Here is an 18948-nt window from a genome sequence, read left to right as displayed (position 1 = left end):
GAATTCTTTAATGAAATTCACTGGTCAGTGGTATACCAGGAAAGGGATATGCAATTGAAATACAATAAATTTATGGATTTGTATAACTCTGCTGTGAAGAGGTTTGTGCCATATTACAGAAAGGGGACTTTAAATAATAAACAGTGGTTTAATAGAAATTATGAAGAAGCAAAAAAGAACAAAGAAAAGGCATGGAAGAAACTTAAGAAAAACAGTGATGTATTATCAAGAGAAGTTTAAAAAACAGCAAGGAATAGATATGTTCAAGTAAGGAGAAAAGCACAGAAGGAATATGAACAGAGGGTGGTGGAAAACTGTGATAGTGACCCTAAAATGTTTTACAAATTCATAAATGGAAAACTAAATATAAGGGAGGCAATAGAAAAGGTAAAAATGGGAAGAAGTATATGAGATGCTGGAGATATAGCTGAAATTTTGAACGACAACTTTTGCAAAGTGTTTACAAAGGAGGAGCATTTTATGGGAGGAAGACCTACGGAAATAAAGCAAATGCAGGACATCATGGTTACTAAGGAAGATGTAAGGAAAATTATAAGCAATCTGGATATTAATAAATCAATGGGGCCTGATGGCATATCTGGGAGGTTGCTAAATGAATGTAAGGATCAATTGTTGAACCCCGTATTTGATATTGTGGAAACCTCCATACGAACAGGAATAGTCCCGAAAGAGTGGAAAAGAGCTGACATTGTGCCTATATATAAGAATGGTAGTAGAATGGAACCGCTAAATTATAGACCAGTATCGTTGACTAGTATATTGTGCAAGGTATGTGAAGAAGTAATTAAAGCTAAGTGGAGTGAGTATCTAGAAAGTGAAAACATTCTGAGTGAAAGGCAGTTTGGTTTCAGAAAAGGAAGATCATGCGTATCCAATTTATTATGTTTTTATTCAAGAGTGACTGACATACTACAACATAGAGAGGGATGGGTGGATGCTATCTACCTGGACTTGAGAAAGGCCTTTGATAAAGTACCACACAATAGACTGATGTGGAAACTAAAGAAGATTGGAGGAATAAGTGAAAACTAGCAAAATGGATGGAAAATTAGTTAGTGGGAAGAGAAATGAGAACAGTGGTGAGAGGAAGGAAGTCCGAGTGGAAGTGGAGTTCCACAAGGGTCAGTGTTTGGTCCCATCATGTTTTTGATTTATGTTAATGATATGCCAGTAGGAATTGACAGTTACATGAACATGTTTGCGGATGATACTAAAATTATGAGGAGAGTAAGGAATGTGGAAGATTGTAACAAGTTACAGGAAGATCTTGATAAAATATATGAGTGGAGTAAGGAGTGGCAGATGGAATTTAATATAGACAAGACCCATTTTATGAAAATGGGAAGTAGATACAGACCAAACAGGGATTACAGACTGGGTGATGAGAAAATTAAAGAGACCAATGAGGAGAAAGACTTAGGAGTAACTGTGCAAAATACTTTGTCACCGGAGAAACACATTAACAAGATATTTTTGAAAACATATAACATGCTTCAAAATATTGGCCTTGCATTCCACTACCTAGATGAAGGAATGATGAAGATGATACTATGCACTTTAATAAGACCCCAGTAAGAATATGCAGCATGTGTCTGGTCACCGCATATGAAGAAAAATGTGAAGAAGGTGGAAAGGGTACAGAGGCTGGCAACAAGGATGGTACCAGGACTCAGGGAGTTAGACTATGAGGAAAGGCTGAGGGAACTGGGGCTGACCACATTAGAAGAGAGAAGAACAAGAGACATGATAACTATGTATAAATTGGTGAACAAGATTGACATACTGGACAGAGAGTTGATAAAGGTGACCACAAGTAATCATCTCCGAGGACATGGAAAAAAGCTAATAAAAGACATCTGTCTAAATGACGTGAGAAAATACAGTTTCCCGCATCGTAGCATTGATAAGTGGAATAAATTGAGCAGTGATGTCGTTGACGCGGTGTGTCAATCAGATGAAAGAGAGATATGACAGGAATGAACAAGGAGACAGGACACAGAGAGCTTAGCTCGGGCCCTGTAATACACAAATAGGTAAATACACACACACATTTTCATTTAAGTTTTTTTCCCTCTGTCTTTCCCTCTTAATGGATGACAATGTTATGGAAATGATATGTCATGAGTTACTTTTTGCATCATTAAGTGACAAAACACTGATATATCTTGTTAATAATTCGGTGACTGTTATCACCGGAAATCTTGCAAACCAGGAATATAATTTTATGTGTATATACTAATATTATATACTACTACTACTACTACTACTACTTCTACTAGCACTATCACAATGAAAGAGCAAACTCATAGCCTAAACACTAAAAGCCTATTTTATTGCTGCTACTACTACAACTACTATTTCTACCTGTACCAGAAGCCCACAATAGAATATTTAGATTAGTAGAAGATGCCACTCAGACAACATTAACTGACATGTCCGCAATCTATTGAAGAAGAGCGTACTCAGTTTTGGTGTGACATTGTTGAACAGTGTGCCCAATGCTTCCACCTACAAGCTCCTGCTATCAAAACTAATAAAAATGAAGTAAAAACTAATTCATTGAATCATCAGTTGACAGCATCAGATTAATGTTGAAAACATTTGCAGTTTTTCGGAAAATCAATAGCATTAAGGTTAATATTGTTCTTGTTATTGCTATTATTATTAGCATTATTATTATTATGATTGTTATCATTATTATTATTATTATTATTACTGTTACTATCATTATTATTGTCATGTGGCACAACACTTGATGTTGAGTACACTGACGTGACGTTGTTGTTGACGATCTGGCGCTCAATGTCTTCCAGTTGAGTGAGCTTCTTCTGCCGCCAGCTATCTTTAACTTTTTTCGTGTTCTCCTTTGGACGGCAGGACAGATCCTTTGTATGGCTGGACAGATCCTTTGTATGGCTGGACAGATCCTTGGAACGGCCGAACAGCCCCTGCTTAGGCTTGGACTCTGTTCTGACTGGGGTCCGAATATACTCATACTGGGGCTCTGCAAAGGATGATAAGATAGTGAGGTGTGCTGTATGCAAGTCATCACGCCATTCTCATGTTTAGAAATTGCCTGAAAACCTAAAAAACCTTGGCATGAAACTATGATAACTAAAACTAACCTGATCACAACTTACTTTAACCTAATCTGACCTAACTTTAGCCTAACCTAACCACCCACCATGTACAGCCTTAAACTCTTTGCCACTTGCTGAGGTGTTTAAAGTCACCCACATGTCACCATGATACCCAAGTTCTAAGTGGTTACACCCAAGATGAGCTATGGTGGTGATATGGGCCTTAATATGAGTACCACTATAAATAAAATTGCCTGTACCACTACTGGGCGGAAGCTGAACAGCGCTTCCTACCACTCTTCAAGTGAACCTAAAGGCACTATAGGCTTTTAACGTAAAAAAAAAAAAAACTTAGTTGAGATGACACATACCGATGATATGTCTTCCCCAGAACCAGTGAGATGAAGTTAGCTAGGCTAGGTTAGTTATGGCATTGTCCCAATATAGTGGTCCCTCCAGCTGTCCTCACTCCCCAGCTCCCCTTCCGCAGCTCTTTCACTGGGCTGACAAGATGCGGCCAATGACAATATGATAACCCAAACTAACAAAACAATAGCACACCTCGGTTAGGCTACCTGTCTGCTTAGCTAAGGTTTCAGTTAGGCTTCGATTAGTTTGGGTTATATTTTTATTGCCACAGAACAGTGACCCAAAACTTTCCCTTACAGAATGAAACTTTTTAAAAATCTTCGGCACTGTCCCCGAGAAGCCGTCCCGCACGCTTGCCTCCATTCCCAGCTCCCCCTTCGCAGCTCCTCCACCCAGCTGATTTGACGTCACATATATGAAGCCACGCTATTGGTCAGAGAGAGAGAGAGAGAGAGAGAGAGAGAGAGAGAGAGAGAGAGAGAGAGAGAGAGAGAGATGATCACAAATAAGGAGAGAGAGAGAATATGATAATGAATAAGAGAGAGAGAGAGAGAGAGAGAGAGAGAGAGAGAGAGAGAGAGAGAGAGAGAGAGAGAGAGAGATGATCACAAATAAGAGAGAGAGAGAGAATGATAATGAATAAGAAGAGAGAGAGAGAGAGAGAGAGAGAGAGAGAGAGAGAGAGAGAGAGAGAGAGAGAGAGAGAGAGAGAGAGAGAGATTATCACAAATAAGGAGAGAGAATATGACAATGAATAAGGAGAGAGAGAGAGAGAGAGAGAGAGAGAGAGAGAGAGAGAGAGAGAGAGAGAGAGAGAGAGAGAATGATAAAGGAAAACTTGTCGATGTAAAAGTGATCACACACACACACACACACACACACACACACACACACACACACACACACACACACACACAGTCTTGAGACCTAAAAGTTATCTCACACACAAAAAAATATATATACATACAAATAAATAAATAAATAAGATAAAATTAATAAAAAGAAAAGAAATGAATAAACATTAATAAATACAAATAAATGTCTGTTGTCTCGCGATGTAAAAGGGATATCACACACACACACACACACACATGCTGTCTGCTGTCACGTGACAGCAAAGTTCTCTCTCTCTCTCTCTCTCTCTCTCTCTCTCTCTCTCTCTCTGACCAATAGCGTGGCTTCATATATGTGACGTCAAATCAGCTGGGTGGAGGAGGGAGCTGCGAAGGGTGAGCCAGGAATGGAGGCGAGCGCATGGGACGGCTTCTCAAGGACATTGCCAAACCTTCATCTCCAAACGCAAACTTTCCTGTAGCATATCGTTTAAACACAACACTTTTCACATGCACATTATCTTTCCACAATAGTTCGTCTCTCACGCCCACACACACATGGACACGCCCATAGAACACTGCTTGGCACACACACACACAGAGGGAGAGAGAGAGAGCAGCACTTACCAATACATCTGAACATTTTGTGTTCTCTTATCGCTATTCGCCTCTTCTCTCTTCAGTAAGTGTCACCTCTCCATACATTGACATGCCACACCTACACCTACACGAACACGCCTGCCTCAGTACACACACACATTTATAGCTAAACACACGCCATGAAGTGGATCTTGATCTTGATGCTACAGGTGGCTCGGGATCGCTCCAGATCAATCATTCATACTTTTCACTGGTAAACTCTGGAACTCCCTCCCTGCATCTGTATTTCCGACTTCCTACGACTTGTGTTCCCTAACTTTGGCTGATGCTTTTCTCTTTGTAGAGAGCCACCACTCAAGAGGGCCTTTTTTTAATATTTTTTTTTCCTTCCCTTCATAAAAAAAAAAAAAAACTAGTATCACTGGTATTATCATCTGCTGACCCAGTTAGGTATTATTTTGAATTATATAAATTTTGTGGCTAAAAAGCGATGCTTGATAAAGGCTAGCATTAGTTTAACTTTGTATATTCAAAATATTTATACAGAACATATATTGTTAACTATTACTGTGAATAAAGGTTTCAAATGTTTCAAATGTTTCATTTCTCTCTATTGATCTTAATGTTAATCTTGATGGTACGTACAGTCTCTCAGCTAGGCTTTCTCTTGACACATGTTTTAACTCCTTTAATACCATGACACGCTTTCCTATTCATTCTGGTTACTATTTGGTGATTTATATAGCTTCAGAAACTCATTTAGGGATTAAAATAGTGAGGACTGGCCACTGATTAATTATTTTGATCTCCATAAACCATTCTTGATATCAATAAAATCGTATAATAATACCCAAATTCAAGGTAGAAATGTCTTATAGTGCTAAAGAGGTTGAGGCCAGTATAAATAAGGAGGTTCATTTTGTTGAGCCGTTGCAAACACAATATTCAATAATCGTCTAACAGGTGTCCACCCAGGCGGCCATTTTGTAATGGAGGGAGTAAGCCTAGTTGACATGAGGGCTGTGTCTTGGCAGGAAAAAAGAAAGAAATACTGAGAAGGAACTTTTGGCATGCCAGGAGAAATGAGCAGCATTCCTAGGTATGTAGACACAATAATGAGGTGAAGGACAGGTGACCAGAGTGAAGGAGGCAGCTGGGAGTCTCCAAATCTGTTTTAACTTTGGTGATGTGAAACGGAATGAATAACAGACCTTATTGTAGCAACTTTCGTGTTTTCAGTGCAAGATATTAAAAAATGTTTCCTATCTTTATGTCATGTTTTAGTAATGCTGCCTTGTCATGTCCCTGAGCCAGTAGCCTATGGCCCTATAGCCTATTTTTTTTTTTTTTTTTTTACAACCACTATGTCTTCAAACACCAATGTTTTTCCACTTGAAGCTTGTAAGTTGTTGAGGTAAGACACGTATTGAAGCATTTGAGAAGACAAGTATTAGTCAGAATTAGGCAAGTCAGTGCTGTGTGCAGGGTCTTAGTAATGTGTTAGGTCTGTTAATCCCATAATAATGATATTTTTCTTTCTCTCTCTCTCTCTCTCTCTCTCTCTCTCTCTCTCTCTCTCTCTCTCTCTCTCTTGTCTGTCTGTCTGTCTGTCTTTTGAGTGTAGTGGTTAGAGTGGGATGGAGATGTGAGGGAGTTGATAGTTGCTTCCTTGTGGTTATTGGTTGGTTTTGGAGCTATTGGGTGTTTAGTGTACTGTACAGTATAGGAGACATTAACTTTATGTACTGGTAATGCTTAGTTAGGAAGATACTGACTGATTATTGCTCAGATTTTGAGGTGTATTGGTTGTTTGTTGTTTAGTTTAATAGATTGTAGGCATTTCCTTACAGTCACACATTATGATCTGCAGGTTTGATAATGATAATGGTGGAGGCAATATTCACCTGCCAAAAGGGTAATTACTCCCAGTGAGGTCTAATAACACTGGTTCAGGAGGTGCTGTGAACTTATGAAAGCCACCTGTGACACATGGATCAAACAACACTTTCATTCTTTCATTCTTCTTCTTTTATCATTCCTGGACAAACACTTCAGTTGATTTTTTTTTAATCATAATTTTTGTTACACTTGGCCAGTGTTTCCTCCTAAACGAAAAGAAGATATTATTTGGTTTAGGGGACGTCAGCTATAGTGGTTAATGCACTGAATGCTAACCATTTCCTTACAGATAACTACATGATGACCTCCAGGTTTGTTAATTAGCATTATGGGAATTCTTGTAGCTTCCCTTATTTTCTTTCATTCTTATGTACTATCAATGTGTTCAATCTATTTTATGACATTAATTATACAATTGTTTCTTTAGATTAAGTAGACAGAATAATGGCACTACGGCAACACAGCTTCCACACGGCCAGCTCCAGCATGGAATCCTTCAAGCACAGCAGCACATGTCACGTCGACAGTGGCAGCAGGGTGAGCGTCATTGTCATACACTCTTCTCAATGCTCCAAACTTATACATTTTTACACTGCAAGTTTTTAATTTTTCCTTAAATGTATCCTGTAGTCATTACATCTTGGAGTATATACAGATACTATTGTTCATGTTTTAAAGGAAATGTAAGTTGTTGACAGGATAATGAGGTGATGAGAGTGTGGTTGACAGCTCTAAACTTACAAGAATATTACGAGAACTTCGTGTTAGCCGGTTACGACATGCCAACCATTTCTCAGATAACACTTGAGGATTTGATTGCAGTTGGTGTGACGAAACCAGAGCACTTCTTGATAATCAAGGCTCAGATAACTAAGCTCAACCTGTCTGAGGGACTGCCTGATTTCATTCCAGTAAGTTTGTTGTACTTGTTTGAATGACTTATAGTCAAGTTGACTATTTCTTATTTCAGATAAAGCAAGGTTAAATTGTTTTCTTGAATTTTACAGAAGCATTCTTTATCATATGAGATATTTTTATCACCCATGGTAGTTAGAACTTGTACATATTTTAGTTACTGAATGAACGTGCCTCACACCTGATGGTTCAACAAGTTCATAAGAAATACATGTGCTATATAAAGAATATTCCCACTTAAGTCATGGTAGGATTGGTCAAAGACAGAATAGTTGGTGACCACACAATGTGTACTGGCAAAGAACAAAATTGAAAGTACAATGGAGACTCAGTACTTGAACTTAATTCGTTGCAAATGGCTATTTGAGTATCTAAAAGTTTGATGACTGATACCTATAAATCAGATAATTTGTTATATATACAGTCGGCGCCACGGATATTGGCGCGGTTTTTTTTTTTTTTTTTTTTTTTTTTTTCATCTGTAGCACTAAAACAAGTGCAATACTAACATGTATGTAGAACCTACCAGCCTCTAATACAGGGCTACTCAACTATTATAAGCAAAGGTCCAGTTAGACGAGCTCCAATGTACGCATAGGTCCGGAAATTTTTATTACATGAAATATAAAAAAGAAAACAATCTCATAATTTTCCCTGAAAAAAAGACCCTGGCTGTTGTGGCGCCTTCCTTCAAATCACTCACTCACTCATTCATAACTTTCCTTGAAAAAAAGACATTGGCTGTTGCGGCGCCTTCCTTCAAATCACTCACTCACTCACTCATTCATAATTTTCCTCGAAAAAAGACATTGGCTGTTGTGGCGCCTTCCTTCAAATCACTCACTCACTCACTCACTCATTCATAACTTCCCTGAAAAAGACATTGACTGTTGTGGTGCCTTCCTTCAAATCACTCACTCACTCATAACTTTCCTCTTAGAAAAAAAATAAAATTTACAAATTCCTCTCCCGTGTTCTTCCTTATCAGTCACACCCAACAAGTCCTGGCAAGATTCTTTCTTGCTTGCATCGTGATATAGATAAAAGTTATCCTCAGTGAACACTCCACTGCTCTCTCCTGGGCTGTCATGTTATTGGCAAGAACTATGACCTCTCAAAAAAAATCTCAAAACTTTTAGAAACCTCTCAAGACTTTTGAAAATGAAATTAAGAACTTAGAATGAAAAAATCAACACTACAGCAAGGATTTCAAAGCTGTTGTGTTGATTTTTGTCATTTTAAAAGTCGTTTTCTCAATTAAGCTTAGTGAGAAAAATTACACTTCTTGTTCCTTATCAACTCGCTGAATCTCGGTACTAATTTGGTGACAGCCAGTCGAATACAGTGGTGGAGGTGTTCACTGGTCATGCATGAGCGAAACTTGTTCTTCACAAAGTTCATGGTAGAGAAAGCAGACTCACAGGAGTAAGTGGAGGCAAACATTGTGAGAATTTGCACTGCTAGTCTATGAAGAGTAGGGAAATTAGCAGGGGATCCTTCCTTTGACCAAAATGTTTCTGGTGAACAATCACAGAGTATTTGTTTCAGCTCTACATTCTCTTGAAAGTCAATGATTTCCAGTTGGATTTTTGCAGCATCTACCCATTTGCAGGCGAGTTTTGCTTCGTCTGAAAATTCTGTTATATCTGTCACTAGAAAAGGGTTTTGAATGAACAGCAGCAACTGATTTCCAAGAACAAAGTCATCAAAGCGCACCTTGAAATTATTGATTAGGTTCTCAATAAATTGAACATGGTTAGTACCTGTTTCATCATTACGTTGCTCCAAAAGTCTGGGAAAATGCAAAAGTTGGCTTTGAATATCAGTTTTGAAAAGATCCAATTTTTTATGGAAAGCACGAATTACTGAGATCAAATTGAAGATGGTGTGTTTTTCCCCTTGAAGTTTTTTTTTTTTTTTTTTTTTACATTACAAGGGCACTGGCCAAGGGCAAACAAAGTGTTGGAAAAAAAAAAAAAAACCCGCTGGTTGCCAGGCCCTGTTAAGAGGAAAGTAGAAAGAGAAAAAACAAAAAAATCTAAAAGGAGGGTCCAGTTAACGTAAGAGGTGTCTTGACACTCCTCTTTTGAAAGAGTTTAAGTCATAGGCAGGTGGAAATACAGACACAGGTAGAGAGTTCCAGAGTTTACCAGTGTAGGGAATGAAGGAGTGAAGATACTGGTTAACTCTTGCATTAGGAAGATGGACAGAATAGGGATGAGAAGAAGTAGAGAGTCTTGTGCAGCGAGGCCGCAGGAGGGGGAAGGCATGCAGTTAGCAAGTTCAGAAGAGCAGACAGCATGAAAACAGCGGTAGAAGACAGATAAAGATGCAACATTGCGGCGGTGACTTAAAGAATCAAGACAGTCAGTTAGAGGAGAAGAGTTGATAAGACGAAAAGCTTTAGATTCCACCTTGTTTAGTAAAGCTGTGTGTGGATCCCCCAGACATGAGAGCCATACTCCATACACGGGCGGATAAGGCCCTTGTACAGAGCAAGCAGCTGGGAGGGAGAGAAAATGGACGAAGACGCCATAGGACACCTAACTTCTTGGAAGCTGATTTAGCAAGAGTAGAGATGTGAAATTTCCAGTTTAGATTTTTAGTGAAGGATAGACCGAGTGTGTTTAATGTAGAGGAGAGGGAAGTTGAGTGTTATTGAAGAAGAGAGGATAGTTGTCTGGAAGGTTATGTCGAGTAGATAGTTGTAGAAATTGAGTTTTTGAGGCATTGAACAAAACCAGGTTTTCTCTGCCCCAATCAGAAACAAGTGAAAGATCAGAAGTTAGGCGTCCTATAGCATCTCGCCTTGAGTCATTTAATTGTTGTTGGGTTGGGCGTCTGTTGAACGCTGTTGAATAATGCAGGGTGGTATCATCAGCATAGGAGTGGATAGGGCATTGAGTCAGATTTAGGAGATCATTGATGAATAATAGAAAGAGAGTGGGTGATAGGACAGAACCCTGTGGAACACCACTGTTGATAGTTTTAGGGAAGAACAGTGACCGTCTACTACAGCAGCAATAGAACGATCGGAAAGGAAACTGGAGATGAAGGTACAGAGAGAAGGATAGAATCCGTAGGAGGGTAGTTTAGAAATTAAAGATTTGTGCCAGACTCTATCGAAGGCTTTCGATATGTCAAGGCCGACAGCAAAGGTTTCACCGAAGTCCCTAAAAGAGGATGACCAAGATTCAGTTAGGAAAGTAAGAAGATCACCAGTAGATCTGCCTTTACGGAAACCATACTGGCAATCAGAGAGAAGGTTGTGAGCTGATAGATGCCTCATTATCTTCCTATTAAGGATAGACTCAAAGGCTTTAGAAAGGCAGGAAATCAAAGCTATAGGGCGGTAGTTAGAAGGATTGGAGTGGTCACCTTTTTTAGGGACAGGTTGAATGTGAGCAAACTTCCAGCAAGAAGGATAAATAGAAGTAGAGACACAGATGAAAGAGTTTGACCAGGCAGTGAGCGAGTTCGGAAGCACAGTTTTTGAGAACAACAGGAGGGACTCCATCCGGACCGTAAGCCTTCCGAGAATCAAGGCCAGAGAGGGCCAGGAAAACGTCTTTATAAAGAATTTTAATTTTAGGGATGAAGTAGTCAGAGGGTGGAGGAGTAGGAGGAATATGCCCAGAATCATCCAAAGTTGAGTTGGTAGCAAAGGTTTGAGCGAAGAGTTCAGCTTTAGAAAAGAAGAGACAGCTGTAGAGCCATCTGGATGAAGTAAAGGAGGGAAAGACGAAGAAGTAAAGTTGTTAGAGATATTATTGGCTAGATGCCAGAAATCTCGAGAGGAGTTAGAATTGGAAAGACTTTGACATTTTCTATTGATGAAAGAGTTTTTAGTAAGTTGGAGAATAGATTTGGCATGATTACGGGCAGAAATATATAGGGCATGAGTTTCAGCAGTTGGATGGCTACGGAACCGTTTGTGAGCCGCCTCTATCATTGACAGCACGAGAACAAGCAGAGTTAAACCAAGGCTTTTTAGCTTTAGGGTTAGAGAAAGTATGAGGAATGTATAGCTCCATGCCAGAGATAATCACCTCTGTTATGCGCTCGGCACAAAGAGAAGGATCTCTGACATGAAAACAATAATCATCCCAAGGGAAATCAGAATAGTACTGCCTTAGTTCCTCCCACTTAGCAGAGTTAAAATGCCAGAAGCACCTCCGCTTAGGCGGGTCCTGAGGCTGCACTGGAGTGATAGAACTGGTAACGGAAATTAGATTGTGGTCGGAGGAGCCCAACGGAGAGGAAAGTTTAACAGAGTAAGCAGAAGGGTTGGAGGTTAGGAAAAGATCAAGAATGTTGGGCGTGTCTCCAAGGCGGTCAGGAATACGGGTAGGGAACTTCACTAGCTGCTCTAGGTCATGAAGGATAGCAAAGTTGAAGGTTTGTTCACCAGGTTGGTCAGTGAAAGAAGATGAAAGCCAAAGCTGGTGGTGAACATTGAAATCCCTAAAATGGAGATCTCAGCAAAAGGAAAGTGAGATAAGATGTGCTCCACCTTGGAAGTCAAATAGTCAAAGAATTTTACATAGTCAGAGGAATTAGGTGAGAGGTATACAGCACAGATGAATTTAGTTAGAGAGTGACATTGAAGTCTTAGCCAGATGGTAGAAAATTCTGAAGATTCAAGATTGTGGGCACGAGAGCAAGTGGTGTCGTTACGCACGTATGCGCAACATCCAGCTTTGGATTGAAAATGAGGATAGAGCAAGTAGGAGGAACAGAAAAGGGCTGCTGTCAGTAGTCACAGACAACTGTGTTTCAGTTAGGAAGAGAAGATGAGGTTTAGTAGAGGAGAGGTGGTGTTCCACAGATTGAAAATTAGAACGAAGGCCACGAATGTTGCAGAAATTGATAGTGAAAGTATTAGATGAAGTGTCAAGACACCCAAGGTCGACAGCAGAGGGCAGTCCGACCTGGGGACATTTATGGTCCCTCCCAGAGGGGACTCCGAGGCAGGGCGTGGTGAAGCCATTATTAAATTTTGATTTGAAGAGAGTGTAAAAGTGTAAGGTGTTGTAGTGTAGTGTAGGAAGTAGTAGAAGTTGTCTTTAGAGGGCAGGCTGCAGCTGCTCAATTGTATAAATGAGACCACAAAGGGAACCGGGAAGAGAGGACACGGGGAATCACTCAGTCTGCAGCACTGCCTACATCCCCGTAAGTACCTCTCCTGGAGTATTCCACCGGGCGGCAGGTGACTACTGCCTACTGACATTAAGATCATTCAGATGTGACATCATGTCTGTCAAAAATCCAACAGTTTCCATTTTCTTGTCATCTTTCAAAAATCAGAAAATGCATTTGCCTTCACACTGTTTTGACTTTCGAGGAAAGTCTGTAACTCCTTCCTAATTGCCCAAAATCGCTCCAAAACTCTTCCCTTACTTAGCCATCTCACATTGTTGTGCACTAGTAAATCATCATGGCTTGCATTGACCTCGGTAAGAAAGGTTCTGAGTAGACGATGTTGGAGTGCCGATGTAGATCGAAGGAAGTTTACTAGCTTCATGATAGTCTCCATGATTTCTCTATATTCATCTCCAAGACTAGCACACAGTACTGATTGGTGGATTATGCAGTGGTAAGTTATCATGTCAGCATTATCTTCTTTTAATCTTGCAACTAGTCCCTTCTCTCGCCCAACCATAGCTGGGGCTCCATCTGTAGTCAGTGAAAATATGGATTTAACATCAATATTTCTTGATTCTAACATGCCTTTCAAAGCTCCATAGATATCCTCTCCTCGTGTTCTTCCTTTGAGATCAGTCACACCCAACAAGTCCTGGCAAAATTCTTTCTTCCTTGCATCATAATATCTAACAAAACCATGAGTTGAGCATGGTCAGTACTGTCTGTTGATTCATCAATAGCCAGTGAGATACACAGGTGCTTCTTTCAGTCCTAAATCAAGTTGCAACATAAGATCATTAGCCAATAGTTCTGTTCTCCTCATTGATGTGGAATCAGATAATGGAATCTGCTTTATTTTATCTTTAATTTCATTCTTCTGTCTACCATCAAACAATGTATCAACAGTTTCCAGCATACATTCTTTCACAACTTCAGCGTCAGCGAAGGGTTTCTTGTGTTTTCCCAAGATCCAAGCTATCCTCAATGAACACTCTACTGCTCTCTCCTGGGCTGTCATGGTACTGGCAAGAACAATGGTTGATCTTTCATACAGCGATTTTAGCTTATTTATTTTATTTTTTCTCTCTTCAGTTCCTTGCTGATACATCTTTTCAAATCCACTGTGTTTAGTTTCATAATGGCGTTTAGGATTACTGCTCTTCACTAAGGCAACGGTTTCGCTACATATAAGGCAAATTGGCTTAGAGCTGGTTGTAGGAAGAGTGAAAGCATACTGTTGTATCCATTCTTCCTTGAAGGAACGATTTTCATCATCAACCTTTCTTCTCTTCGAACATGCCATGTCTCCTGTAAATGAAAAAAAAAGGTGTTACAAATTTACCAGTTGGTTCATCACAACAACCTTTGACCTTGGCGAGGTCAAATGTATTCTGAGTGTTTGCCGTGTCATACCCAATGTGTCTACCAAGGTTCGTTTTGATCCGTTCACAGTAGTTCGGACACACAGGCAGACAGACAGACAGACACACACACAGACAGACAGACACACACACACACACACACACACACACACACACACACACACACACACGTGGGTCTTACTGAAACAAAACTGAGAGAGGGAGAAGACCTGATGAAGGTTGGAGAAGGGAAATATAACGTTTGGAAAAGAAATAGAGTAGGTAAGATGGGAGGAGGAGTGATGTTGCTGGTTAAAAAAGATATAAAGGTGGATCAAGTGAAAAAAGGTATGGGAAAGGCAGAAGTGCTAAAGATCAGAGCAGAAACTAATGAAGGAAAAAAGAGGCACTACATAGTGGTGTACGTACCACCTAAGACAAATGCATGGTCAGTACAGGAATATGAAGAAATGATAAGTGATACAGGAACATGTCTGGAAGAAATGTTGGGTGGCTGTGAACGAACTATAATGATGGGAGATTTTAATTGTAAAGAGGTGTGTTGGGAGGACTGGTCAATGGAAGGATCAGAGACAACATGGGGAAATACACTATTGACACTGGCAATGGAAAATGTGTTAACTCAGTGGGTCAAAGAAGATACTAGGTTTGGAGGAGAGGAGCATCGTCAAGACTGGACTTGGTCTTTAGTACAGAGCCAATGGTCATTGAGGAGATGAGGGTGGAGTGCCCTTTAGCAAAGAGTGATCATGCAGTTTTGGAGTTCAAGGTGATAGACGAAGAGAAATCTAGAAGAAATGAAGAATATAAAGTGGGAAGATGGAATTATGCCAAGACAGATTTTGGAAACCTAAAGAAATTCTTTCAAGAGACAAATTGGATGAAATTCAAGAGTGCTAAGGAGCAAATGAAAAGTGGAAGGAATTTATAAAATATACAAAGAAGGTGAGAAAAATTTGTACCAATAAGACAACATAGAGAAGTTGGAAAGCAGGACTGGTTTAACGATAGATGTGAAAAGGCTAGAACAAGAAAAGAGGATGCATGGAAGAGGTGGAGAAGGAAAAGACGGATTAAGCAGTGGGAAAGTTACAAAAGAGCAAGAAATGAATATGTGTTGATTAGAAGAGAAGAAAGAAAGAAACAAGAAAAGGATATAATTGATAAATGTAAAGACCAACCAAGGCTTTTTTACAGACATGTGAACAACAACATCAAAAATAGAGAAAGTATTGAAAGTTTAGAAGTAAATGGAGTATACAGTGAAGATCCCAGGAAATGGCAGAGGCTATGAATGGATGCTTTCGGAAGGTATTCACAAAGGAGACTGCTTTTGACAAACCACTGGTAATGGAACAGAAAGGGATTATGAAGGAGTTTCAAGTAACGGTGGAGGAGATCAAGAACATGATGGGGAGTTTAGAAGTGAGAAAAGCTGTGGGACCTGATGGGGTATCAGGATGGATTTTAAGAGAATGCAGGAGCAATTGGCAGAAAAAGTTTGTGAAGTAATTGATGCCTCATTAAGGGAAGGCGTAGTGCCCCAAGACTGGAAAAGAGCTAACATTGTCCCAATCTATAAATCAGGTAACAAGAGAGACCCATTGAACTATAGACCAGTGTCACTTACAAGTGTGGTAGCTAAGATGTGTGAGAGGGTGGTGAAGACTAGATGGACAGACTTCTTGGAGAAAATGACATACTTTGTGAGTGTCAATTTGGTTTTAGGAAAGGGCGTTCATGCACGACAAACCTGATATGTTACTATTCGAGGGTGATAGATGTAATACAGGAAAGAGATGGTTGGGCTGATGGAATATATCTGGATTTAAAAAAGGCCTTTGATAAGGTACCACACCAGAGACTGATCTGGAAACTTGAAATGGTAGGAGGAGTGCATGGCAGTTTACTAAAATGGATGGAAGACTTTTGGTAGGAAGAGAAATGAGAACAATAATTAAGGACAGACCATCAGAATGGGGATTGGTGGAGAGTGGAGTTCCACAGGGATCAGTGTTGGCACCAGTAATGTTCGCAGTCTACATAAATGACATGGTGGATGGGGTGTCCAGTTATGTGAGCCTATTTGCAGACGATGCAAAATTGTTACGAAAAGTGAGATGTGACAAAGATTGCGAACTACTCCAGGAAGACTTGGACAGAATATGGAAATGGAGCTGTACATGGCAAATGGAGTTCAACACGACAAAATGCAAGAAAATAGAGTTTGGCAAGAGTGAAAGAAGAATCAGGAGTATGTACAAGATAGGAAATGAAGACATAAAAACCAGTCATGAAGAAAAAGACCTTGGGGTGACAATTACCAATGACCTATCGCCAGAGAGACATATAAACAAAATAATTGGAGAAGTATTGAACTTATTGAGGAACATAAGAGTGGCGTTCGTATATCTAGATGAAGAAATGATGAAGAAAATAATTACTGCAATGATAAGACCGAGGCTTGAATATGCAACAATACAGTGGGCTCCGAACTTAAAGAAACACATAAGGAAACTAGAGAAAGTACAGAGGGCTGCAACGAAAATGGTGCCTGACTTAAGAGATTTGACTTATGAAGACAGACTGAAAAGAATGCAACTTCCAACCCTGGAAAACAGAAGAGAAAGGGAGACCTGATAGCAATATACAGAGTGATGATTGGCATGGAAAAATGGATAGGGAAGATCTGTGTATGTGGAATGGAAGAATGTCGAGAGGGCATGGGAAAAACTAAAATGGCCACTTATAGGAGAGATGTGAAAAATATAGCTTCCCTCATAGAAGGGTGGAAGCATGGAATAGTTTAGACGTGGAAGTGGTCAACGCAAGGAATATTCATGATTTTAAGAAAAAGCTGGACATTAATAGATATGGAGACGGGACAACACGAGCATAGCTCTTTTCCCGTATGTTACAATTAGGTAAATACAATTAGGTAAATACACACACTCAAAACAATACTACACCCCAAGGGGTGAAGTAATTAATGTTTACTGGTCATCATTATGTGCGTCAGTAAGAAGAATTGAATCTGTTACCAATTATTCAATTTGTCCCATCTGATTTTTTTTTCACCTGTCTACGGGCTCCATCGCAAAACGCGCTCCTCCTGCAGCCTGTGAACTCTCGACGCAAAATCGACGTACATGTGCCACATAATGAGAGCCAAAAGTATTTTATAACTTCCAGCCATGGCTGGTTGTGCTGCTCAACCAGCAATGAGCGCTGGCTGGTTGAGCAGCACACCCAACCCCATATTTTAAGCAGGCTAGCACACCCTGAATATACGCCCTGCTACCAACGTACTCCTGAATTATTCCTGAACAAATGCAACTATTGATAGGAAGCCTAAGATAAATTCAGACTTGTCCAGAACATCTCACGTCAAAGTTTACCCTTGCCTCGCCAGCCATGTATGTAAACAACAGAAGCCAGCTGATTTTCTCATTTTCTGTTAATGCAAAAGCAATAACAGAAAATGTAATATCATAGGAAAACTATTCTAAATATATATAGTCATAGTCGACCAAAAAAAAAAACTTGCAAGATACTTTCACCAGGACCTTCATGCTATTTAACTAGAATTTTCTCTTCCTGGGGTCTGAGGTCCAACTGCAACACTCAGAAGGTCCGGATCCGGACCGCGGTCCGCCAGTTGAGTACCCCTGCTCTAATACTTTGTGGGGAGTCCTTTCCTTTTCAAACAGCTCTCAAGGTGTCGAGGAACAGATTCAGCCAGTCTTTAGAGCATTGAGGGTTCTAAGTTGTCCCAAATGTCCTTAATCTCCTTCACAAGCTTTTCCACAGTTGCTGTGTTACGTCCTCGTAGTCTTCGTTTTATCAGTCCCCTCACATTTTCAATTGGATTGAAATCTGGACTATTACCAGACCAATTGTTTATGTAATCCACTCCTACAAATTCAAGCCATTCTTTGATTAGTTTTGCTGTGTGTGCAGGGGCACCATCCTGCATGAACACCTCACTCTTACAGGCATCAAAGCAGCCCTCGAGATGGTCACACAACAGTTCCAAATATGATTCCTTGTTCACTGTTGTGTTTTTAGGTAATATAACCAGCTTGCCCACACCATAGTACCCAAATGCACCCCATACCATGACACTATCAGGGTGCTTGACTATCCCCTGTGTGTACTTGGGATGGTACGGGTCCGCACCCCGACGGAGCCTAACCTTACCTCCTCGGTTCCCAGTAACATTAAATGTAGCCTCATCGGTCCACAAAACCTTCTTCCGCTTTTCATTATCCCAATTTAGATATTTCTTACAAAATTTCACATGATTGTGTTTCTGTTTCTCCATCAGAAGAGGTTTGCGTCGTGGTGCCCGATGCTCATAAGACAAATCGTCCTTGAGGCGGCGTTGTATTGTCCTAACAGACACATCTTGCAGGAGTTTTGGATTTTTTGCTTTCAATTCTTTAGCTGTTATTCTTGGTTCAGCTTCCACATGTCTTTGGATAACCTTCAGAGTTCTTTTTGATGTCTTTTTAGCTGGTCCAGTCCTCTTGACTTGGAGTGGGGGATAATCACCTCCCGCTGTCTTGCATTTCTTTGTCCATCACTGGACACTGCGCAACGATACTCTGGTCTGGATTGATATATCCTTGTTAGACTTTCCTGCCTTATAAAGTGAGCTTATTGCTGCAATTTTCTCCCTTGTGAGCTCTGGGCCTCGTGGCA

The 18948-nt window shown here is 40.1% G+C and overlaps 2 protein-coding genes across 2 annotated transcripts in view; one reads left to right on the top strand and one right to left on the bottom strand.

Moving 5' to 3' along the window:
* The window catches only part of LOC123500570 (sorbin and SH3 domain-containing protein 1-like), a 91407-nt gene extending 86344 nt beyond the window's left edge, over positions 1–5063 (bottom strand). The window contains exons 1-2 of the mRNA XM_045249258.1: positions 4931–5063; positions 2794–3025 (exon numbers count right to left, since the gene is read on the bottom strand). Of these exons, the coding sequence (XP_045105193.1) occupies positions 2794–3025; positions 4931–4946 (248 nt within the window). The 5' untranslated portion in view covers positions 4947–5063. The remainder of the gene's footprint in view (positions 1–2793; positions 3026–4930) is intronic.
* Positions 5064–5903: 840 nt separating this feature from the next.
* Positions 5904–18948, top strand: part of LOC123500569 — a 31928-nt gene continuing 18883 nt past the window's right edge. The window contains exons 1-3 of the mRNA XM_045249257.1: positions 5904–6002; positions 7230–7339; positions 7625–7713. Of these exons, the coding sequence (XP_045105192.1) occupies positions 5974–6002; positions 7230–7339; positions 7625–7713 (228 nt within the window). The 5' untranslated portion in view covers positions 5904–5973. The remainder of the gene's footprint in view (positions 6003–7229; positions 7340–7624; positions 7714–18948) is intronic.

This window comes from Portunus trituberculatus, unplaced genomic scaffold (genome assembly GCF_017591435.1).
Source record: "Portunus trituberculatus isolate SZX2019 unplaced genomic scaffold, ASM1759143v1 PGA_scaffold_410__1_contigs__length_386818, whole genome shotgun sequence".
Taxonomy (NCBI): Eukaryota; Metazoa; Arthropoda; class Malacostraca; order Decapoda; family Portunidae; genus Portunus; species Portunus trituberculatus.
This window is presented reverse-complemented; position numbering and strand designations above follow the sequence as displayed.